This window comes from Phodopus roborovskii, unplaced genomic scaffold, assembly GCF_943737965.1.
Source record: "Phodopus roborovskii unplaced genomic scaffold, PHOROB, whole genome shotgun sequence".
In the NCBI taxonomy this organism is placed as follows: Eukaryota; Metazoa; Chordata; class Mammalia; order Rodentia; family Cricetidae; genus Phodopus; species Phodopus roborovskii.
The window spans coordinates 19,737,707-19,762,918 of record NW_026125059.1 but is presented as its reverse complement, the minus strand read 5'-3'; the positions used below and the strand labels follow the sequence as shown (position 1 = coordinate 19,762,918).

Here is a 25,212-nt window from a genome sequence, read left to right as displayed (position 1 = left end):
CTAGCTTTATTAATTCCTTTTGGTTTTACTTTGAGATTGGGTTGGCTGTGGGAGATGAGAGTGTCCATGTCAATAGCATGTTTCATGTCTAGTGCATCTGTATTTAGTTGCTTTTTTTTTAATTTAGGTATACAAAAAAAAGTATGTGTGTGGGTATTTTGCCTGCATGTATGCCTGTATACCATATGCATGCAGTGCCCAAAGAGGCCAGAAGAGGGCGTTTGATTCTCCTGGAACTGGAGTTAGAGATGATTGTGAGCTGCCATGTGGGTGCTGGGAATCAGACCTGTGTCCTCTGGAAGAACAGCCAGTGCTCTTAGCTGCTGAGCCATTTCTCCAGCCTTGGTTTATTGCTTCTTGAAGCAGAGTCTTACTCTACAGTCCAGGCTGGCCTTGAACTCATAATCTTTTGCTACCTTCTAACTTCTGGGGTTATAGGCACATGTAACACTTAATTTCTGTCTGTTTCTTTTTGTGTCATTTCTGTTTTGGCGGAGGGCCAAGTGTGTGCTCACACATACCTGCCTGTAGGCGGTCCTGACTAAGTCAGCCCCACCTCAGTATGGGGGTGTCTTGGAAGGGTGTGCCGCAGACACTGCCACCTTCCTCCAACTCTCACGGCGATTCATTCCGTCCCAGAGGCCGCCCTGGGAGTCCTGTGTGCCTGTCCATGACAGAGCCTTCCCTTCTCCCTGCTGCCCAGATGGAAGGGCTGGCCCTGCTGCCCCTGGCCTCACCCTGCCCCCGGATCCCACGAGCCCGCATTGCCAGGACTCCAGGGCGATGGGCCCACCTGGGCTGCAGGTACTGGTGTCAAGGATGACGGAGGGAGGCTGTGTGCCAGGGACAGGTGTCACCTCAGTCTTCACAGTAGTCCCATGAGGCAAGAGTACTTTTAGGTTGGTCCTAATTTTTAATAATTCTAAGTGATACTGGGGACTAGCTTGGGCAAATCCATTCCTACCTAGATAATTGCAGGTGTGAGAGCAGCCTTGGGAGGCTGACAGCTCCTGCCACACTCATTTGTGGTCCAAACTCCTGGAGACTGGCTGTGGTCCTTCCCCAGAGGGTGATTCAGGAATTGGGGTTGGTATGTTCAAATGGGGCTCACTTGGGCTCTGGCAGGGAGTAGTACTTAAAGACCTTTGTACCACACAGTGCATTCCCTGAGCACCTGTGGGGAATGGCGGGGGGTTCTGACCCATGGGGGAAATGGGCTCAACAGGGGAAACTTGTTTACGCATTTAACCTTGACCTATCTGATGTGTTGGCATCTTGCTGCTGCTGTTTGGACATGTGACACAAGAGTTACTATCTCTGAGTTCTGCATGTAGGTGTTCCCAAACCAAGGACTCTTTCTCCACCATCAGGCTCTCAGGGGAACTGGCTTCCTTTCCCAGATGCTAAGGGCCTACATATTGCTTGACTCGTAGCCTTTCTCCATCCAGCACCTTCAACTCTCTGGCTGTGACCTTCCCTTCTATCACCTCTGCCTCTCCTGCCTGCCTCTGTCACTAATAAAGTGACAGCAGTGACACCTTGGGCCCACTCAGGTTATCCAGGCTCTCCCTCATCTTAAGGACCTGAGCATCATAATCATATATGTAAAGTCCCTTTTCCCCCTCCTGAGAACATAGTCACAAATTCTCAGGATTAAGCTGCAAACATCTTTGAGGGGCCATCATTTATTTTATCTACAGGTCTATGCATCCATCCCGTCACTCTATACTCTTATTGCCACCCATCCACCCATTATTACTCCATCTACCTATCCAAACCCTACCCAACAACCTACTTACTAAAGCGGCTCTTCTTACCCCCACCTTAATCTCCTGTTATTAATACTGGATCCAACTGTGAGAACTTCTGGCCTTTGAATGTGCTCAGTGATTACGGTTGAATGAACCATATGATATTTGTAAGAGTGTGAAATTTCATAGCATCCCCTTTATTTACTTACAACAACATAAAAGGAACAAAAGTGACATGCTTGCTGCCCCAATAGTGGCTTTTCAAACTCGAGGGTTATGTAAGCATTGCTTTAAGTTTGATTTGTACTGTTTATTTTTGAGACAGTCTTACTATATAGCCCAAGCTTGCTTCTAATTCTCAGTCTTTCTGCCTCAGTCTCCTCAGTGATGATGTCACCGTGCTCAGCATTATATTTCTTAAGTGTTTAAAAAAAAAAAAAACTAGTTAAGGGGATGGGGAGGTGGCTTAGTGGGTAAAGCGCTTGCTGTCCAAACTTGAGGACCTGAGTTTGGATCCCAAACATAAAAGTAAATTCCAGGTGTACTGTGGTGTACCTGAAACACCAGAGTAGGGTGGGGGCTATGTGAAGCCAGGCGGTTCTCTAGGGCTGCCAGCCAGCCAGCCAGCCAGTTTGTCCAAGGTGGGAGCAGCAGATTCAGTGAGAGACCCTGTCTCAAGAATGTACGGTGGATACTCAATTCGGCAGCACATATACTAAAATCAGAACGATACAGAGATTAGCATGGCCCCTGCACAAGGATGACATACAAATTCATGAAGCATTCCATATTAAAAAAAAAAGAATTTAAAGTAGAAAATAGTAGAGGTAGATACCTCCACCTTTGACCTGCATAGGCAGGCATACCTATGCACACACATGTACATATAGCACACACACACACACACACACACAATAAAATGACTACTGAAAATGTTCTCAAATGTGCTATATAGTGAATGCTTTTATCCATCAAAATGATACTAGAGCATATGATCAGTAGGTACCTTGCAATGAACTCTCACTGATTTCTCTCTCTCTCTCTCTCTCTCTCTCTCCCTCTCTTTCTCTCTCTCTGTTCCCCAACTGTCCCCCAACAGAAAACCACTTCCCTGGGATGGCGTGGCTGTGTCCATGTCCCCTCCAGGCTAGGCTTTATGTGCCATCCACAAAGTCCTATGTCAAGGCTCCCATCACTGAGCCTATTCATCTCAACAGTCATTCCCTGAGTCATTTATTTATGCAGCAGATTCCAGTGAGGCCACAATCTTCAGGTGCGGTGCTCCGTTTGGCATGGCTCTACTCGCCTGTGTCTGCTGTGGAGGTCTAGGGCTGACCCCTCAGAACTGTTGGGAAAGGTATCCATTCAATGAATGAAACACTCATTGCTTGTTTGTGAAGTCCCAGGTGTGCAGGGAGGTGGGAGGCCAAGCTAGTCTGAGAGGAAGACAGAATGGTTTGGTTGGGGTGTGGCAAAAGTCAGCGGTTCATCTAGTAGGGCTTCCTATAACCTGAACAGAGCCAAAACACAGAATCTTAAAAGCTGCAACGCAACGTTACAGTTCTGACCTTGAGAAGAGCCTTAACGCCACCTCTGAGCAAGGTGGCTTTAGCAGGGTCCCCTCCTCATTTCCCAGTAGAAATATATTTTGTTTGCTACACAAAATTGCAAGTCAAGGCCCATTTCCCATGTGATGATTAGTAAATATTTATATTCCAATATTTACTATTTGTGTGTGTGTGTGTGTGTATGTGTGTGTGTGTGTGTGTGTGAGAGAGAGAGAGAGAGAGAGAGGACAGTTTGCACGAGTGTATGAGTGGTTTCTCCTCTCCCACCTTGTGAGACCTAGAGATGGAACCCAGGTTGTCAGGCTTAGTGGCAAGTCTCTTTACTGGCTGAGCCACCTCACAGGCCACTAAGTGACAACTTAGTACCTGGCATAACATTCACTCATCGTGGTTAGTGAGCAGTAACGTGCTGCAGCATTTGCTGACTCTTGGCTGCGTTTTATGAGAGGACCATCAGTACTTTGAAACCAGGGAAACAAGCTGTTTTGGGGAGGATAATGGTGTGAGCCAGTGCATCTGAAGGACAGTGTGAGCCAGTGCATCTGAAGGACAGTGTGAGCCAGTGAGTCTGAAGGACAGTGTGAGCCAGTGCGTCTGAAGGACAGTGTGAGCCAGTGAGTCTGAAGGACAGTGTGAGCCAGTGCGTCTGAAGGACAGTGTGAGCCAGTGCATCTGAAGGACAGTGTGAGCCAGTGCATCTGAAGGACAGTGTGAGCCAGTGCATCTAAAGGACAGCCAGCCAGTGCCCTCTAATAGAGAGCATCTGTAGTTTCAGAGTGGGGGATGACATATATTGTGTATCTATTAGCTACGGCTTGGTTTCCCCAAAAGCAGGATGGATTCAGCCATCCTAGCCATTACTTCATCAGATCATTCAGCTCTCTGTGGACCAGTGATGTACTGAGTAATTTTGACCTCTTTGGAGATTAGTATTGACTTGTACTGACTGCCACGAAGAAAGCAGTATTTACTGTGAAAAAAAAATTTACAAGCAAAATTCACCTGTCCCTTCCACCTGCAACCCTCAAGGACAGTCACCAAGAACAGTTTAGTGCATATCCTGTAGGATACTATTGTTTGTGAATACACACACACACAGTACATGTGATGGTTCATGTTGTCAGTGTGACAGGATGTGGAATTTCTAGGAGACAGAACCCCAACGTAACTGTGAAGACTTGTTTACATTACATTCTTCTGAGCATGCCTGTGGGAGGCTACATTGATTAGGGCTGAAGATCTATCCTAAAGGAGGGGGCACTGGACAACATCTAAAAGAGGAAACTGTCTTGGGTACACACACCTTTAATCCCAATACTCGGGAAGCAGAGGCAAGCGGAGCTCTGTAAGTTCAAGGCCAGTTTGGTCTTGGCCTCCTTAGACAGTTCCAGGTCAGTCAATGTTATATTTCGATTTCCCATTTCAAAATAAACAAAAATAAAAGAGAGGAATCAAACAGGACAGGTATCCCTCCCTCTGGCTTCCTGGCTGCAAGTACAGTGTGCCCCAAGCTTTTCCCTCTTGGGTTCCTCACCATGATGGGCTATGTTCTCCAACTACATGCCAAGGTAAATGCCTCCATCCTTAAGTTGCTTTTGTCAGAGGTCATATTAGCAGGAAGAGTAACTAAGACAATGTACATGATCCTTTCATGTTCTAACTGGATGTATCTGTGCATACACGTGCATTATTCACTGGCGTATGGTACAGACTGTCAGTGAACAACCTTTCCCACTTTACAACTGCTGGAGACAGGTGGCCGTTGCCTCTCCTGACATTTCTTTTTGTTCCGTGTTAGGGAGCCTCCTCTGGGTGGAATTTGGGGTCCTCTTCCTGGCGCTTGTTTTGGAGGGAGCTGTGGTAAAGTGTACGGCAGTGTTCTCAGACATGGATCTCTGGAGATTTATCCTAATGACAAACCCGCAGAACAGGAGTCACGGATCCTGAGGTATACACTTTGAGAACCTGGAAATATGTCCTCAGGGGGTTTCCAGGAAAGCTGTGCCCCTTACAGTCTCAGGGGTCCTTATGGTCTTGTTTTTAACTTTTATTTCGTTATCAGGGGCATATGCCCTGCTGTGTGCCCCAGCACACATTCGGGGTTGAGAACTTGCATCCTTGCATGCTTGCTTTTAACTTTTATTATCAGGTGTGTGCACTGCCATGTGCCACAGCACACGTGGGGTTAGGAGGACCGTTGTGTGGTCAAGCTGGTTCTGCCTTTCCTCTTTTACGTGGGTCCTAGGAATCAAACTCAAGCGTCAGGCTTTAACAGCAAGCTTCTCTGCCCTCTGTGCCCTCTCACTGGCCCCATTTCTTTTTCTTCTTTTCTTTTTTTTTTTTTTTTAAGACAGTGTCTTAAGCTGGGTGTGGCAGCACACTCCTTTAATCCCAGCTCTCCGAAGGCAGGGGCACAACACTCTGTGAGTTCGAGGCCAGCCTGGTTTACAAAGAGAATTCCAGGACATCCAGTCCTATGCAGAGAAACCCTGTCTTGAAAAACCAAAAAGCAACAAAACAAACAAACAAACACACCACACCAAAAAACAAGGTTAGCCTTGAACTCATAGAGATTTATCTGCCTGCCTCCACCTCTAGAATGTTGGGATTAAAGGCATGTGCCATCATGCCTGGCTCATTATTAACAGTACATTATTGCTTAGTAGTTTTTGTTTATTGATCCAAATAAACTTCTTGTAATGAGTGAGAATGTGTGTGTGTGTGTGTGTGTGTGTGTGTGTGTGAGTGTGTGTACTAAAACTCATAACATACATAAGGATAACCTTGAACTCTGGTCCTCCAGCCTCAGAGTGCTGGGATTACCAGTGTGCACACCACATTATTTACATTGTTTTGGGGATCTAAAAGTGTACTCTAGGCAGGCCTTCCATCAGCTGAGCTGTGTCCCCAGCCCCATAATTCATCTTTTAAAGATCACTGTGGATAAGTTGATCAGCTTTCCCCACGCTCGGTGTCTGGCAGGGTTTCCAAGCTGAAGCCGAGAGGCAGGAAGACCCATTTTGATCCTAGATCAACTATCAGATTCCCTCCATCAATAATAGCTAGGTGACTTGGCTGATGGCACCTAAGTAGCTCATGAGCCAATCACCCTTGACCTGCTTAACTCACGTGTAGCTCAGATCTCTGTCACTGCAGTCAGTGTCAACTGATCTTCAGATATCAAGAGTCCTCTGTCTGCAGATGCAAGATCTTAATGAATCACTGGCACACTATTCGATGACAAGGTCAACTTACATCTCACATGCCAGCTGTGGGCCTCTGAGGGGCATTGCTCAACCTCTCTGAGCCTAATTTTCTTTGGGTCTAAATGACTGTGGCCAGCAGTGTCTATGTGGGTTCATTGTGAGGGTAAAATGGAGTCTGTGCTTGGCACAGTGCCTGATATACAGGACATGAAGATGTACCACAGCTATCAGTGGTCAGAGGGAGCATGCTTAGAGGCTGTTTCCATGGGAACAACCCATCCAGCCCACTGAATTCCTGCAGTGGTAGATAGTGTAACTTAAGAGTTCTGACTCCACAGCCTCCTTGCAAAAGCCACCTCTTTCCCATGCCTGTCATTTTGGTACTTAGGTTGGTGCCATTCTGAGAGGGGCTGTTGTCCTTGGGGATCTCCACTGTGGCCCACAGAGCTGGACAGAAGCACCAAGGCTGTAGCTTGGTCCTTGGGTGCTGGTACTCTGTTGCTCACCACTGTTCTGGGATTTTCATCTTGCCTGCATTGTGGACCCTGGTTGCATCTTCCTCTGCCAGGCATCCCTAACTCTACCAATTCCTCAGCAGATGACTTGACTCATGCTGTGAGGGTTCCCTTGGCTGGCTGTCATTCTGATGGGTGCGATATTTCACCAGCATTCATTGGCATTTTCTTGGTCATTGTGGGCTCTGTATCCCTTCATAGAGAACACTGACACTCAGTCTCCAAAGTGAGTAGAATATGTCAGCTTTCCTAGCCTATTGGTATTTTATTATTGGTTTCTGAGAACTCTTTATATAATGGAATGAAATGCTGCCATTTGGTTTTTAATTACATTTACTTATTTGCTTAGTGTGTGTGGCGGGGGTGGGGAGGAGGCATGTTTGGGTATGTCAGCCTCTGCTTCTGGGTGTGGAGCTAGAGTTTCACTTGAGGTATCTTTCTGTTTTGTTTTTTGTTTGTTTCTGTTTTTGTTTTTTCCCCAAGACACAGTTTCACTATGTATCTCTGGCTGCCCTGGAACTAACTCTGTAGACCAGGCTGGTTTTGAACTCACAGAGATTCATCTACCTCTGCCTTCCAAGTGCTGGGATTATAGGCATGCAACACCACTGCTTGGTTTCCACTTTTTTTTTTTTTTTTTTTTTTTTTTTTTTTTTGACACAGGATCTCGCACTAGATTAAGCTTGCTGTTTCAGCTGGACTGGCTAGCTAACCGGCCTCTGGGATCCTCCCATTCCCAACTCTCTCCCAGTACTTGAATTATAGGCACACATTACTTACCGGTTTTTCTGGTAGGTGCTGGGGATCCAAACTCAGGTCTTCAAGTTGCATTTTGCTACCAGGCCATCTCCCAGCCCTGACAGTCAGGCTCCTAAGCCCTTGAACGCCTGAGAGGAATGGCGAAGGGTGAGGACACTGCAGTGAAGTCCCTTGTGGCAAGGCGAGGGTTACAAGCCAGCTGGAGGTAAGCAGCCGGCACATTTCCCATGGTGACACTGATTTCTGACTGCTTTGAAAGCAGGTGTTGGGGAAGCAAGGATGGGCCCTGTGTGACAAGAGGCAATAAGCATTTGCTAAATGTTGGCCATTCACATGCATGCCATTGTCTGGAGAGAAAAACCTACAAATCATGGAGATATTTTTTTTTTAAAAAAATGTGTATGCGTGTGATGTCTGCATGTGCATATATTTCCTGTGTGCCCATGTGTGTAGGAGTAATTGCACATGTGTGTTCATGTGTCTAGGCCAGAGGTTAATGTCAGGTGTCTTCCTCTACCAGGCTCTACCAGGAGCTAACTGACTGGCCTGTCAGTCAGCAGGCCCTGAAATCTGTCTTTCTATGTACCCTAATGGAATGCTAGGGTTCCAGATGTGCACACCATGCTTGGCTTTTACCTGGGTTCTGGGGACCCAAACTCAGGTCCCCATATTTGCACAGCAAGCACCTTACCCTCTGAACTATCTTCAGTCTCTCTCAGAGATTTTAAAAGCTCTCCCTAACCTCCTTCCCAGCAACCATGCCCCCTGGGACCCCATGGGTTTCTTGGGCCATAAGGGCACAGGAAAGACTGTGGTGGGATTTGGGGTGTGGAGCCTACTTGATGTAGTTAATGATACGTCTTCTTTCACTGGTAAGTCCAAAGTATTTTAGCATGTAACCAATATGAAAGTTTTTTTTTTCCAAGACAGGGTTTCTCAGTAGTAATGGAGCCAGTCCTGGAACTTGTTCTGTAGACCAGGCTAGCCTTGAACTCACAGAGATCCATCTGCCTCTGCCTCTGGAATGCTGGGTTTAAAGGTGTGTGCCACCACCACCCAGCACAATATGAAATTTTACACTTCAAACATGGAGTCTTCCAAATCTGGCACCTAGTTCTCCTTTATAGCAACATCCATTGTGATGCTGTCTTCTCTTGTGGAAGCCTCCATGTGTGTTGAGAGCAGGGACTCAAAGCTAGGCAATGGCTTCCTGCTCCCGAGGTGTCCTAACACACCCAGATGCTTTGGTAACTCCTTTTCTCCCTGTGACAAGGAACCCAACAGGAGCAACAAGGGAAAAAAATAGGCTTCATCTGACCCATGATTTGAGGGAACAGACATGGGCAGAGAGAAATGAATGTTAGGAGTGTGTGTGTGTGTGTTTGTGTGTGTGTGTGTGTGTGTGTGTGTGTGTGTGTGTGTGCCTTGTACAGGCGAGGCAAGCATTCTACTCCTGAGCTACATCCTCAGCAGTGAGTATATATTGTACTTATTGTTTTATCTTAAAAGGAAAGCTACTGCCTTAGAGGGTTTTGAAGAGCCAGCAGATGATACATGAACATTCACCACTTTTGTAACCTCTCATTCCCCACAGCCCTCTCCCTCTCCCTCTCCACACAGACACTGCCTCACAGATGGTAGTGCAGTCATCTTCCCATATGCATGGTGCAATGAGGTTCAGTCTGTGTACTCTGCATTGTGCAATAAGGATGCACCTCCAAAGATATGCCATTCACACTGTGGTCCTGGGCCAAGTGATGACAGTGTGTGAGATGTGGAGAATTCGTGTCTGTGTACATGTTTATGGAAGGGTACATGCCACATGGCTGTGTCCTGAGATCACTGCTCAGTCGCTGCTCTCAGAGACCTGATACCTGCCCTACTTTGAATTTGAGTCACTCATTAGGGTCGGAAATTGGAATATGTGACGTATGTGCCCTTCAGGTGGAATGTGTGTGGCATCTGGGAATGTGTCTGAGCGGGGAGACATGGGCTCCTGCTCCTCTTGGCAGAGTTGTTTGGTTGCTCACCGGAAGGTACACTGTACTAGTCAGCTATTGGTTGCATAACAAATGACCCCGAACTCAGCTTCAGTCTTTTATAGAATCAGCAACCATTCATTCTTGTTCAAGTGTCTGAATTTGCCCAAGGTTAGCTAATCTAGTCTAGGCGCTACAGAGCTTGCCCCAAAGCCAAAGGCATTGACACAGCATCCAGCCATTCATTCCTCCATGGTCATCTCTGGCCACACCATTTGTCCTTCTTTCTCTTCATTCCCCAGCCTTGGTGCTGGCCCAGCAGTGACTCCCAGCACGCCCCATTGAGACCTGCCTCAATCCATTGATCATTGCATAACAGTCATTATGAGACAAGAGGAAGCTCCCAAACAGACCAGCGGCCCTGCGGCTGGTGTGACAGACAGGGATTTCAACTGATAGGGCCAAGACGCGCACGTGTAGGCTGGTGGCATTCCCTCTCCATCCAGGTACTGTGTCCAGCCAATGAAAGAGAAGCCACAGCTAGCAGGAAAGGTGTACAGGGGACTTGCCTAGGACTTGAGAACATAGTCTGTGAGGTCAGAATGCCTGGGCTGTCCTTGTTTGGCAGGAAATCTTGGATGAACTATCTCCTTGTTCTGCACCTCTGCTTTCTCATCTGCAGGATGGGATAATAACAATGGGAAGTAGTAAGGACTGAATGACCTGTGTGGATGGGGAGTACCCCCATCCACGGTGATACGATGTTTCCTAGGCAACACTTGACACATTCTGGTTCTCAAAACAGAGGGGATGCTTGGTGTCCAGTTGGACAGAGGACACTAATGCAAGGGATGGCCCTCACTACCAACAAGTGACCCACCAGTGCCAGCTAAGGAAACCATACTGTGGGGTTCAGAGCAGAGCCAGTTCTCTGGGGACCGGTGTTAGGGTCAATTGTCACTATAGCCATATCACCTATGTTTGTGACAAGAGCCTATTCCTTATGTCAAAGTCCTCTAACATGGCATGGACAGTGGCATTGCTACTGTGACTACAGTCACTGTTCGTGCAGCATAAGGGCTCTTATTCCCTGGGTGCCAGGCTTAACCACCTATCCTGCTGCAGCCTTAGTGGCTTCTGGCAAGGAACCCTGGCCACACCTCCACCTGCTCACCAGGTTGTGCCACATTCTTGGTCCCCAAGTCACATTGACCTTGGCCTCTGAGGAGTTTCTCCCTTCCCCTCCCGGGGCTCTTAGCCTTTTGTGTGTTCACGCAGCTGTACCCTGCTCTGCAGCCAAGGTCTTTGCCACTATCGGCTAGCTGGTAAGATTGCAGGGCCAAAGCCTGTCTTTACCCCACAGTGTACAGGTACAGAAACCAGGCTGGGAAGGAACAGACACATCCACTGTCTCCTCCACTGTCACACAGAATAGATGAGGTTGGACCTCGACCAAGGACTTCTAGGGCTCCCTTCCCCTTCCCCCAGGCCACTGGAGAAAAAGGACAGTGCCAGAGGGAACCCAGAGAAGTTTGCTGTGGGGCAGCCAATGCATTCAGATCCCCTCACTTACACCCAGGGCTCCTACACCATAAAGTACTTGCCACACAGGCAGATCCTGAGTTCCTTCCACAGCACCCAGGCACATGGACCGACATCTGTAATGTGGCGCCCCTGAGCTCAGTGACCAACCAACCTAGCTGAATCAATGAGCTTCAGGATCAGTGAATGGTTCTGTCTTGAACAGATGGAAGGAAGGCGTAGTGGCACATGCATTTAATCCCAGAACCAGGAGGCAGAGAGAGGCAGGTGGGTCTCTGAGTTCAGATACACAAAGAAACCCTGTCTCAAAAACCCCCAAATAATAATGATAAGGTGGAAACTGACCGAGGCAGAATTCCACACCACACATCCACACACAAACATATGTATATACACTGCATGTATACCACATACCAAGAGCTGTGGAGCCTGAAACCTGGCATTGGGTCCCGGCTCTGTCCCTTGATTATTGGGTAAGTCTTTGTGGGTTCCCTCTTCTCTCTGGAGCTATTTCCTTGTCTGTAAAATGGGGGAAATTGTGTCCCCAACATGGGGCTGATATATCAGCTTGAAATTTGGCTGGGTCTGCTGTTAGGCATGTACGCATGCTCAGTAATGTTTAAAATGGCAATGGGAGCTGGAGGTAGCCATGCTTTGCATGCCTGTGCACACCATGCAGCAACAAGACTCTGGTAACAAACCAAGGCTTGCTGCGAGGCTCTGAGAAAATTCCATGATTGTGCGAAACTTGCCCCTTCTTGCTGACTTGATCTCAGGAGCTGCAGGTATGCAGTTTCTTCCTACCCTCTCCCTCGTCCTCTGACCTCCACAGAAAATTCACCCTGAGGGATGACTGCTCCCCTCTCGCCACTTCGCTAGCAAAGGATGATAAGACGGATGGCCCTTGTTTGGGCTGAATTTCTCCAGTTTTCAAAGTGTCAGGAAAACACACAGATGCTGGTGGTTTCTAAATGCTTCTAGAGGCAGCTCAGAGCAGAGTTGTGTGCCAGCATGGGGTGCAAACAGACTCCTAGAAGGCATTGGCTCTGGCCTTCTGGAAAAGCATAAACAGAACACAGCAGCCAATTTTATCATTAACTGGGAATTGATGTCCAATTAGGATGCCTCTGCTGGGAGAAAATGGCCAGCTCTCCCTCTTCCTCCAGGCCCTGACACAATCACACTTTGCCACACTTGAGAGTGTTTGGGGGTAGAATTGTTGACAGCTCCAGATGGAGCTCAGTGACACAGTTGGGGTCCTGGGCTAAGGTACAAGGAGGACAAGTAATGTAAAAGGGTGTGGAGATCTTCATCCCTGAACGATTGAAATTCCAAGATGGTGGAACTGGAGATATGGTCCCATTAGTGCTCATCCAGCTTGCACACGGTCCTGGGTTTGATCCTCAACACCACAGAAAACTGGATGTGGCATATACAGTTGTAACCGCAACACTCCAGAAGTTCAGGGTCATCCTCTGCTACCTCTGCTATGCGGTGTAGTGAGTTTGAATCCATCCTGGGCTATATGACAGCCTATCAAAAAAAAAAAAAAATGAAAAAGAAAGAAAAAAGAAAATTCTAGTATGGTGTCAGCAGAACACAAAGCCAGGAGTGGAAACTTCCTGTGCACACTCTTGTTGTAGGACATTATTTATTTTAAGGCGTGTTACATTTGCTTATGCTCTGGAACATTTGTTTAATGATTTAAAGATGTGTTGCTTTTGTTTATGCTGCATTTGTTTAACTCTGTGAAGCCGTGATTCTTTGCCTGTCTAAAACACCTGATGGTCTAATAAAGAGCTGAACGGCCAATAGCGAGCGAGGAGAGAGGATAGGCGGGGCTGGCAGGCAGAGAGCATAAGTAGGAGGAGAAATCTGGGGAGAGAAAGCAAGAGAACAGGGAGAGGAGGGTGCTAGGGGCTTGCTACCCAGCCACCCAGTCAGCCATGGAGTAAGAGTGAAAGTAAGATACATAGAAGTAGGAAAAGGAAAAAGCCCAGAGGCAAAAGGTACATGGGTTAATTTAAGAAGAGCTAGCAAGAAGCTAACCAAGCTAAGGCTGGGCATTTATAATTAAAGAATAAGTCTTTGTGTGTGATTTATTTCAGAGCTGGCTGGTGATCCCTCAAAAGAGTAAAAAGCAAAGAGTAATAAGAATAAAAAACCAACAACAGCTACTCTCCTCCCTGGGTGGTTGTGTGGTCCTGCATACACAGAGCTGGCCTTGGATCCTGGATCAAACCTCCATAATTTAGGAATATTCCAACATGGGGAGCTCAGATATGGGGGTAGCAGATCCAGAGACCCCATAAGAAAGGAGGCCAAAAGGCATTGAGAATAAAGTCAGTGCACAGGGACAAAAATCTACATCCAACAATCATTTTGAAGGCAATTTGGCAAGAACTGCCATTATCTCACAACTCTGAGCAATTCTGGTTCTAGAAGTCTCTTCTATGGTTACCTATGCTGGTTACCTCTGTGCAAAGGGGCAGGGCATGTACTGCAGCAATTATCATACTGACAAATGTAAATAATAGCCATCAGAGATGATCCCCTCACCAGATGGGGATCTGTGAAATAAACTGCACTTGGCAATGACTTTTCCGTGGGAACCTCCACCCTTTAGCAGAGACAGCAATGCCTCTGTGGCAGAGACTTCTGTGTGGCCAGTAAGGAAGCTGAGCCCTAGGACTAGATTGAGGCATGGGTCACGCTGTGTGAAGAGTAGAGTATTTGGTCCAGGCTAAAGGAACCTGAGGAGAAATTCCCTGCACCTTCGTGTCGTGATCCTTAGGGGTGATGTGGAGTAAGGCCAGTGGCAAAATTCCCTGCTTTGTTTCTGCAAGAATGCGTGACTGCAAGCTGGTTCATGAGGAGAAATAAGTCTCCAGGTATTTTTATCTAAAACTTGTGATCCTCCTGCCTCAGCCTTTTGAGGACTGGCATGAAAGGTGTGGTGTGTGTCTCCAGCTCAGGAAGATCTTGAGAGGCAAGCAGCACCAGTTTAGGGTCCTGATATGGGCTTGCTGGAGACGCAACTCATATGCATTTGCCCTGTGCAGGTCAACAGGGTCTCATGTTCATAGAGTTGTGCAACCATCATCATAAGCCATGGCAGAGCATTTTTTCACCCCAATAGAAACAAAACTTTCCTCTGTCGTCACTCACAGTGGCGTGGCAGGCATGGCTGTGCTATTCCAGCTGCTCTATAATGTCCACTTGAAAATGTCAGAGCTTCCAAGTACCTGACATTGATCGACATTTGCCCTCTCTAGGCTGCCATTTTAGATGGTCTCTACACAAGATGGTCAGGGCTCACACAAGAGGAGTGTGAAGCACTCTGAGGAGACGGACTTTGCAATGGCATGGGGGAATGGGAGAGGAGCTGAAGTAGCATAAACTCCACGACTTCAGTGCTAGGTGCTTAGTGGGAAACGAGACCAATCCATCAGGTTCCCATTCTGATGGTGCTTGTTCACGTCGTGGGGGTTGCTGGGTTTTGGTTTTGCTATGTCCTTGTACAGTTACAGGTGGGAACGTTCCCACCCTAGGCTCTTTCTGAATTCATCCCCCCTTCCCAGAATGCACCTTAATCTAAAAGTAATAGCCCAGCCTGTGTTTATTTTCTCACCACCGCCGCCATCTGCCCCCCCCAGCCCCCCCCCAGCCTGGGGTATGTGTGTGTTCTGTGCTGGGGACTGAACCTAGAGCCTTGTACATGTCAGGCAAACACTCTACAACTGAGCTATCTCTCCAGCCAACATTCCTTCTACTTTTAGCCTTTGCCATTTTATATTTTTAATTTGTGTGTGGATGTGTGTTTGCATACGTGTGCATGTGGAGGCCAGAGGTTGAGACACTGGTTGTCTGCCTTGATTGCTCTCTACCTCATACAAGAATGTGGGCTCTCTCACTAGAACCCAGAATTTGGTAATTTGGTGAGCCTAGTTAGCCAGCGCTCCCTAGGAGTCTACCATCTCCGCCTTCTGAGCCAGGGTTACAGGCCCAGAACTGATGTGGGTACTGGGGATCTGAATTCCAGTGCATGCCAGCACTCTCCTGTCTTTGCAAAGCAGCATCCTCATGATTTCTTTTTTAATTGAGCATTTAGGGGTTTTTGTTTGTGTGTGTGTCTTTTTTTAATTTGGAAGTTCAAAGCTTGAAGAAGCTTATTCTCTTTAGAGGTTATGAATACTAAGGTAACCAATACTAAGTTCAAACAGCTGTTGAATCTACTAGACATACTTTCTGTTAGAGGAACTTGGAGGTGTTGTCACTGATAGGGCAAGTTAAAGGCCCAACAGCTTGTGGGTGTCAGGGTGGGTGTGTTCGGGGCACTATTAGCACCAAGTTCCCTGAGCCTCTGGCTCTAATGGGAGCATAGAAACATCATTCCAAACTCATTGGTTGTCCTTAGCTGTCATTTACTGGGACCAGGAACCTGACTCTGTCTTGGAGTTATCTAACTGCATGAAGTGGAAATTCACTCTATGTTGTGTGAAGGGACAAGGAGGGTCAAGGGTGGAATGCAGAAGTCCCCAAGGACAATTTGCACAATCTGGGCCATGAAAGTCTGAGATTGGGACCCTAACCCCCATCTCTCATGGCTGCAGAGGCCAGTCTTCTGGGTGATTACACATTTTATCAAGTTGACAATTGAAACTGACCATCACCCAAAACAAGGACCACTGGCCCTGAGTTGTTCTTGGCGTCAGCATCGTTGCTTGTGACCAAGGGTTCTGAAAAGGCCAAGGGTCCCGGTCAGTTTGCTTAGAGCTGGTGTCTGGTATCTGGAGAGGCATTAACTTCAGGACAGACTCAGAGCAAGAGCCATGCCTGGCCTGACACCCCCTTTCCACTTGTGCAGCCCTGGCCCCTCTACTGGCCCTACAAATGTGCAACAGCGTCTTCTGAGGCCACGCCCTGCTGACTGCTCCCATTCCCGGCTGTCCTGGGCAGAGAGCTTGTCCATGGATGGCTTCTGGACAGAGGTGGAACGGATCCAACAGAAGGGCCAAGTGAAGGAGGAGGACAGCGGTGGAAGCAGAAGCCAGCTCCTAGAAGGTGGGGGACCCTGGCTGGGCCTGCAAGGTGGATGTTAGGACCTTATTCCAGGGGAGGGAATGTGTCAGGACCCACATGTGAGTGGGCCCATGCAGGGTTTCTCAGGGTGTCGTCTTTGCTTGGACTGTTGCTGTCATCACTCCATTTGTGGGGTCACTTTTAAAAAAGCACCTGGAGAAAGATGCCGTGTGACAGAGTTCAAATAGCGGGGCTTTTATTAAGGGAAAAGACTGTAAAGAAGAGAAAGGGGGAGACCAGCCTCCAGGGACAGTAGCAGAGGGAGAAAGGAAATAGAGGCAGAGAGAAAGAGAGGAGAGAGAGAGGGGTAATAGAGAGAAGGAGAGAAAGAGAGGGATGGGAGGTGGGCAGGGCCCTTTAAAAAGGGAGCATAGTGACTAGGCACAGGTGGTGCTTAGTGGCAACAGCTGAGGGTGAATCCCGCCAGAACTCCAAGGACAGGCCCAGTACAGATGCCCATTGCTTTCCCTGCCGTATGTTTTCTATGCATGCCATTGTCAAAAGGATCCTTGATAAGTCCAGTCAGTTTGTTACCAACCTGATGAAATAATCTGAAGAAACATCTATCAAGTGTCTCTTGTCTGCCAGGTGGTGGGTTTTTTTTTTGGTTTTGTTTTGTTTTACTTTTAGTTTTTTGAGACGGGGTTTCCCTGTAGCTCTGGCAGTCCTGAAACTTGCTCTGTAGACCAGGCTGGCCTTGAACTCAGAGATCTGCCTGTGTCTGCCTCCTGAGTGCTGAGATTAAAAGTGTGAACTGTTGCACCCCATTGCCAGGCAGTGCTTGGACACTGGGATACAATGGAGAACACCAGACAGTCTAGGAGAACCTGTCATTCTAGTAGCTTCTAAGCACCTTGCACATTACTCAACTCCTCTATCCCCTCGGGGTACCAGCAACCATGTGTCCCTGTGACCACAACATAGGCCCCTAAACATGGAGACATAGAGCAGTGCCAAGCCATCGCTAAATCATCTCATGGTTCTGTGGGTGACAGGGCTCAACTGGGGGGTTTCTTAGGGTCTCTCCTTCAGTGACAAACCCAAGGTCATCTGGGTCAGAGTCATCTCAAAGGGCTTCTTACCCCTGGGTTCTGCAGTGCATGTGACCTCCACACTTGTGGCCTGGATCCAGGCACCTCTGTGTGGCCTCTGTGTGTGGTCCAGTCTTCCTCACAACACAACTTCTGGCTGTGAAGAGTAAGAACCTGGGAAAGAGATCTGCCTGTGTCTGTTCCTGGACAGCCTTGGGAGACCACCACAATAGCTTTACACTTTCTATTGCCCTGTGTGCACCCACATTCCAGGGGAGGGAACTCAGACACCACCTTTTGGGGGATTGACACTTCCCTAACCTGCAAGCCTTTCCAGAACTGGCCTGGGGCCCATCTCCACCTCATCTTCTAGGCTGCCACTCCATGTTCTTTCCTCTCTCCAGGCCTCCTTGCTATTTCTGCCCATGAAAGCGCACCCCTGCCTTTGCCCTACTGCCTCATCTTTCTAGAATATTCTTTGTCTAGGTACCTTACAGGATCTGTGCTTGGCCAGTTGCTGGGCTTGGAAGTGCTTCATAACATGCCTTGACATTATCATAGCATTTGCTCACATACTACCATCCTCCACCTTCCATGAGTCTAGGGCATCACAAGCCCTTCCCACTTCAGCCTGTGTGCTGGTATCTGGAGTAACTGGGTACCTTCCCATGCCCCATCTTTCCTTGTTTGGCAAGCGAGAGAGTGACAAGTGTGTAGCCAGGCTGCCCATATGGAAACTTTCTGATCTGGCCTTTGCTTCAGCTTTGCTGACCTTGGTTGGTCAAATAGGCCCTTTGGGACTTTCAGGTCTTCAGAGGGCTAATGGGCTAGTGCAAGGGTTCCAATGAATGCAAATCCTTGGTGAGGCCAGAAGTAGATGTAGGAGACAGACTTGCTTACATTATACTAGAGCCAGTCAGTACATCAAAAACCAAACACAGGGACTGGAGTCAGAGTGCCAAAGGTTGGAGACTTTTCAGACAACAAAATAAACACAGGGCTTGTGTAGACTCAAGATGGAGCCAAGAGCATGCATAGTTCATTATCGTCATTTAGTGTAGGAATGATGGCTTTGATGTGACATTTTCACACATGTAAATCGTTCTACTTTGCTCATACATGCCTTCCACTGCCCTCTCCTGTCCCTGCTCTTCTTGTCTTCTACATATGGCAGGGGATGGCGAGCACTCCACTTATAGTGGGGATATTGTTCCTTTACAACAGCTTTAAGGTAGTCCCTACAATTTTACTGCTCTTGCCAGTAGCTGGACCTGGGAGAATGGAGCCTAAAAATGGGACAAACTAAAGTCTCATACAATAGCCAACTTTATTCAGAGCATCAGACAGTTTATACTCTAAGGGTTAAGAAGAGGCACTTGAGTAAAATCTATAATCACATGGACAAGTCCCATGTGGCAAAAACGTTCTTCCATAGGGGCATAGAAACAACAATAGCCCGTTATAATGAGAAATCTGAAGTACGCTTGCTTCTATCCTCTACCCCTGGGAGAGGCTCAAAAGCACACTCCAAGAACAATTCCATGCTTTGAAGAAACAGAGGCCAAAAGACTTTTGTCTTGTTTTCGTGGAGTCTTCTTACTAGCGCTCAGAATTCTCTCAATTCCGTTCTTGGATGTGTTCTGACATCTACAAGTGGCCACGAATCTCTGCTGGGTCTGCCTGCCTTTGAGTTTTCTTTTTTCCTGTCTCCTTTTTTCTGGATGCTGCCAGAGCCTAGGCATGCCTCCTCTGTTACTTTGTACTTTCCATCCATTCTCCAAAGGTCCCTATACCCCACGTGCCTGCTTGTCCTCCGTGGCTGACCTGCCAGCTTACCTCCAACAGTGTGGCCTTTCTCTCCCTTCTCTCTCCCGCCTCTGGGAAGCTGCTGAAGTTACAGCTTGCCTGTCCTAGAGTTTTTTTCTTTTAAGCTTTAATAAAATCATCCTCAAGCTTAATAATAATAATAATGTAAAAAATGTGGTCAGTAATTAAGAGGGAAATATTTAGTAATCATGCAAGGATAGTTAAATCTAGATAAACATTATAAGAATGAAGTAGTTTCCTTTCTTAGGGTTATTCTAGAATGTCTGACAGAAGAATTATAGTTTTAAAAGATTTGTTTATGCTTTACCTACATTTATTTGGACAACCGTGCATGCAGTACCTAAAGAGGTCAGAAGATGGTGTCAGCCCCTCTGGAGCTGGAGTTACAGACCATTGTCAGCTGCCTTGTGGGGATTGAGATCAGAACTGGGGGCCCGTGGAAGAGCATCCAGTGCTCTTGACCACTGAGTCATCTCCCACAGCCCTTGTTTGGTTATTTTTTAAACCATCAGCTCCTTCCTGACTCCCTTGTTCAACACCAAGCCTCTTGAAGGTCTGTACAGCTTCCTTGGTAAAAACTTGGCTTTTTCCCCACGACAAGACCTCCCTAGAGTGATCTGAAGAGCACCAAGTTGTGGTAACTGGGGACAGTGGCCTAGGCAGCATCTGAGACCCTGACATGAGTTCCCAGAGCAGGGTCCCCATAGGTGGGACCAGAAACTGTAGTCATGGTTTTGTTACAGGATGCTGGCACTATTCCAGCATATAAAGGTCTTGAATAGATGGGTGGTCCATGCTGTGCATGGCTGGACCTCCATGTTTCTGTGGTTGGTGTCTTTGCCAGAACTCAGAGTGGAAGGGATTTTGTGGTTGTATTCCAGAACCAGAGTGTATGGGGCCCTGCCTGACTTGCTGTCTCTAAGAGTTCATTCATACACGTTTAAATCTGGATGCTAGCAAAAGTTGTAAGCACCCCTAATTCTTACCTGGGGAGAATCGGGTTGGTGCTCATGGGCCTCAATATGAGCACTGCAGAAACCTCTCATGTCTGTGTGAAGCTGACATTAGTGAGCATGGCTAAGCCACATATCTGATACCCTTCCTCTGTTGGTCAAAGGGGACACTGAATCCCAGTGGCTACGGGACACAGGTCTGTCAGGCCTTGTTGATGGTCTGGGCTCAGATGGTGATCACCAGGGACTTCTGTCTACACTGACACAGACCCAGGTGGCTGCTGTGTACCGCCGGCTAGACACCTATGCCCGCTCAGCCCGAAGACGACACAAGCCACCCATCAGAGATGTCAGGGATATCTTTGGGGTCTTCACTTCAAGGGTGAGTAAGGGCCATTAGGAGCTGCCTTTGGGGCTTCTGTGATGTCACTTCAGCTCTCATGTGCCTCTGTGCCTGCCACTGTGTCCCCAGGCTATCTGGGGTGTTTGTATGCTATTTGCTTGTTGCCACTATGTCCTTGGATGCATCTAAAAGTTTAGATTCCGGCTAAGTCGTTACCAATACAAACATAGGGCTTTTTGTTGTCACTGCTGGCACTGAAACCTGACAAGCTATGGGCATCTTCATTCTAGGATCCATAGGAAGGGCACACCTATGGATAGGCATCGAAGCCAGACAGTCAGGCCCCCATGTTTCTCCCATCCACTCAGCTACTGTGGGATCTTAGCCGAGTAACTTAACCTCTCTGAACTTCAGTCACTCTGCCTGTGCATGGTTCTTATCTCCCAGGGTCTGTGTATTGACTCCCACAGGACTAACTGATACTGTCTGCAATTTGTATAGGAAGTGGCTTCAGAGAATGGGGACCCGGGAATGAAATGGACCCAGATCAATTCTGTGAGTTCTGCATCTCCTACAGGTAAGTGGCCTTCATTCTTCTGGGCCTTGGGAACCCAGGCTGTATAAGCCTCTCTGTGAAGCAAGAGAATGCTTGCCTCTGCACCTTCTGCTGGCTCTTCCTACTCCAAGAGTAGTAGGAAGAAACTCCAATGGGACAGACAAGTTGGGCCCTTAAATGAATTACTGTCATCAGGTCCATGGGCCTCAGTCCAGAAAGTCTGTTATTGCATTTGCGGGCCTCAGATAAGAAACTACTTCCTGGGCAATGAGCCTCAACTAGAGCATCACTTCCTGGACAGTGGGCCTGAGTCCTTAGCCTAAGAACTTGCTTCCTATACATTGATGTTTTGCCTGCATGAGGGTGTCAGGTACCTTGAAACTGGAATTACAGACAGATGTGAGCTGCCATGTAGCTTCGGGGAATTGAACCCAGGTCCTCTGGAAGGACAGGTAGTGCTCTTAACCACGAGCCATCTCTCCAGCCCCTCTGCTGTTGTTTTAAAGGACCCACAGATCCCAGAGGCCCACAGGAGCCAGATGGGATGGAGGAGGTCTTCAACATGGATTCTGCCTACTCTGAACAAGCTGCAGTTCTTCTACAGAGGGCAAAGCCATCTCCAGGAGGCACCTATGCCTGGGGCAAGGGATCCCTGCCGGTGAGGATGCTGCCCCTAGGTCCCTTGTTACTCCTTCAGCTCCTCACACTGGCCAGGCTGCCAGGCACCCAGCAGGGGAGTTGTTGACTCACACATTCATTTGATTCCTCCTGCAGTTAGTTGGGTGAAGGCTGGGTGTCAGGGACCAGGGCACCTGGGAGCTTGCTCAGTGTTTTTTATCTTTAGAGTCATCCATCATCCAACCAACAATCACCACCTCAGTGGTTTCTCTAGTTACTTTGTGTTTAGACACAGGGTCTCATCGTGTAGCTCTGGCTGCCCTAGAACTCACTATGTAGACTAGGTTGGCCTTGAACTCACAGAGATTGGTCTACTTCTGCCTCCTGAGTGCTGGGATTAAAGGTATGTGCCATTACATCTGACTTTTCTAGATTTTTTTTTTAATACTCTTGGTTTCTGTTGGATAAGAGAAACTTAACTTCCCTGGTTTGAGTGTTTTACTCCCCTAAATGTTATTTCAGTATGTAAGGATCAATAATTTATAATTAAATATTTAAGACTGAAAGTTAGGGCCAGCGAAATGGTTTAGTGGCTAGAGGCACTTGCTGCCAAGCCTGACAACCTGAGTCCAGTCTCTGGATCCCACGTGGTAGAAGGACAGAGCAGACTACTTCAGGTTGTCCTTTGGCTATCACATGTGTGCTGTGGCACATGTATAACTACACATGTGTGCATGCGTGTGTGCGCATGAACACACACACACACCACATATACACTTGTACACTTACACAGGCTATAAACAAATAAATATTAAATAAATTACACTAATAAAAAGGATGGAAATTTTGCTCAAAGTGCCCAGATATGATATTTGTAACTGTGGGAGCTTCTGGACCGATCAAGGCCTAGAACCCTCCACTCCCTGAAGCACCCCCCTCCCCATGCACCCTTCTCAAGCCATCCCTCCCACAGACACAGTCAGCAGTATTCTGGCTTCTTTCATGGGACACAGTCTGCCCAGGGCCTGTGGTTAGTTACTAAGGGAGGTTCTCAATGACCACAGTATGATGTGTCTTGATATCCATGAGAACCATTTCACCAAGGGTCACCTACCAAAGTGTCAGCCCCCAGGCTTCCTGCACACCTGTTTGTGGTCTTAGCTTGCCCTGGGAGATGAATATACCATATGCTGTCGCTTGAAAGAGAAATGAGTTCAGAGACATTAAGTGATGAGCTGGCTGACACAGAAGTCAGACCGTAGACTCCACAGCTGCCAGGCCCCAGTCTTCCCACTGACCATTGACTCTCTACTGCTTAGGGGGTTTGCCTCATTCCTGCAGTGACCACTATCCCAGAAATGGCCTGGACTTTCCATGTAGACAAGGCTGGGTTCAACGCCAGAGTTCTGAGTTCCTCTGCCTCCTGAGTGCTGGAATTAAAGGAATTAAATTAAATTTGCATCTATGAAGTAGCATCTAATGGCCTATGATGTGTGTGTTTTAGCAATAATTATAAAATGCAGCCATGGAATAGACCTTGCCTCAATAAATAAAATGCAGAGTGATTGCCAGGCATGGTGGTACACACCTTGACTCCCAGCACTCAAGAGGCAGAGGCACTCAGGAAACAGAGGCAGGCATATCTATGTGATTTAAAAGCCAGCCTGATCTACAAAGTGAGACCCTGTCCTAATGAGTAGATGATAGATAGATAAATAGATAGATAGATAGATAGATAGATAGATAGATAGATAGATAGATAGATAGATAGATCATAGATAATGATTGAAGAAAACACCTGACTTAACTTCTGGCTTTCACATGCAGGGGCATACATGTGTGCATACCACATACATGCATGCATACCACACATGTACTTATGTGCATACAACACAGAATAATTCCATCTCCTTTGGGTTCTCTAAATGGACACTGGAGGGTGATCTGATCAAGCCTGTTGGGAAATGCCAGGAAATCTGTCCCTCTTGCTGGCCACCTCTGGCTACACAATGCTGAAAACTGCCTGCAGAGCCCTGAAGTGGCCTCTAGGTGGTGCAGCTGAGCAACCTTCATTTTCAGTTACTGCTGTTCACTGGAAGAGGAGTTTTGATGTCAAGGCCAAGGGTTTGGGCAGAAGCAGAAGCATGCGTGAGATGAACAATAGACAAGAATAGAAACACGACAAAAGGCCCATGGTGGCCCCTGTCTTCCAGGCCCTCTTGTTGGATTGTAGCTGGCATAAGCATCTTCATTATGGTGACCTTGCTAGCTTTGAGCCAGACACAGTGTTGCCCACAGGCTCATGTTACACTCACAGAAAACCTTGTGAGGTGGGTGCTGTTCACAGTTCCAGGTGGAGAACTGGGTACAGAATGTCATCATCTGGCAAGAGGCAGAGCTCAGACTTGAGTCCAGTGTGGACCCTGCCTGGGGTCTTCCCACCCAAATGCCCACAGGCTGCCTTTACTCTCTTCCTTAGAGATTCAGGGTCCCCAAAGGCAGACTGGGTGTGACCAGGATAGGAGACTTGTCTTCGAGGGACATGAAGAAGATCCCTCCCTTGGCCCTGATAGAGCTGACAGCCCTCTATGACATCCTGGGCCTGGACCTGAAGAGGAGCAAAGCCGGGAAGTGGAAAAGCTCAGGTCAGCATGTGTGCCAGATGCCTGGCTGCCCCTCCAAGCTTGCCACCTTCTAGACAGCTCCTGCACCCACTCTTTGCTCTGTGAACTCGCGCTGCCTGCCCCACTGCTAGGCTAGGAAGCACTCAGCAGGTTTCTGGTACCTGTAGATGTTTTTTCTGTGAGTGAAAACAGTTTCTAGTGGCATGGTGCAACCATAATCCCAGTTCTAGGGAGGCTGAGGCAGGAGGATCATGAGTTGTGACCAACTTAGGCTACATAGCAAGAGTCTGTTTGAAGAAACAAAAAAGCAAAACCCAAGTCATGCTCATTTTACTCCATTCATAATTGAGTAATACAGGAAAATACAAAATGGAAAATAAGCAGAGTCCCTCTCTTTTCCCCCAACCCTGTGTATGCATAGTTTTTCCTCTTAATAAGATATGAGTGTGGACATTTTCCCAGTCCTATATCCTGCATCTTTTCTACAGCAATGCTTCATAGAGATTATCCTCCACCCCCCCCCACAAAACTATGGCTTGCTTAATCATTCTTGTCTCTCACCCCCCATGGGTGAGCTGGGGGTTGCTTGATTGATCTAGTTCAGGTGTGGCTGGGGCTAGGGCTATTTCTAGCTCTTTCCCTCACTGGACCACCTGGAGCAGATTCTCCTGGCAAGTGGAAACACAGGGGTCAAGCACTTCCTCCTAACCCTAAGCCTCCGTCTGCGTTGTGCAGACTGTTCACACAGCCAGCCCCCACACAGGGGTGAGCATGCACTCTGTGTCCCCAGTGGGGACAAAGCATAGGTTCCCACAGCAGAGAGGGTGTTTAGTAGGAGCATTGAATTTGGAGCAACAG

General features: G+C 47.7%; 1 protein-coding gene and 1 non-coding gene across 2 annotated transcripts in view; both read left to right on the top strand.

Annotated features, from left to right (window-relative positions):
* Positions 1–640: 640 nt before the first annotated feature.
* The window catches only part of Arhgap40 (Rho GTPase activating protein 40), a 36,776-nt gene continuing 12,204 nt past the window's right edge, over positions 641–25,212 (top strand). Inside the window, exons 1-6 of the mRNA XM_051187547.1 lie at positions 641–804; positions 16,188–16,384; positions 20,378–20,595; positions 21,058–21,133; positions 21,619–21,770; positions 24,210–24,375. Of these exons, the coding sequence (XP_051043504.1) occupies positions 671–804; positions 16,188–16,384; positions 20,378–20,595; positions 21,058–21,133; positions 21,619–21,770; positions 24,210–24,375 (943 nt within the window). The 5' untranslated portion in view covers positions 641–670. The remainder of the gene's footprint in view (positions 805–16,187; positions 16,385–20,377; positions 20,596–21,057; positions 21,134–21,618; positions 21,771–24,209; positions 24,376–25,212) is intronic.
* On the top strand, positions 2,443–2,546 carry LOC127225510 (U6 spliceosomal RNA). The gene has a single exon (XR_007834802.1). It is a non-coding gene; the product is annotated as a U6 spliceosomal RNA (small nuclear RNA).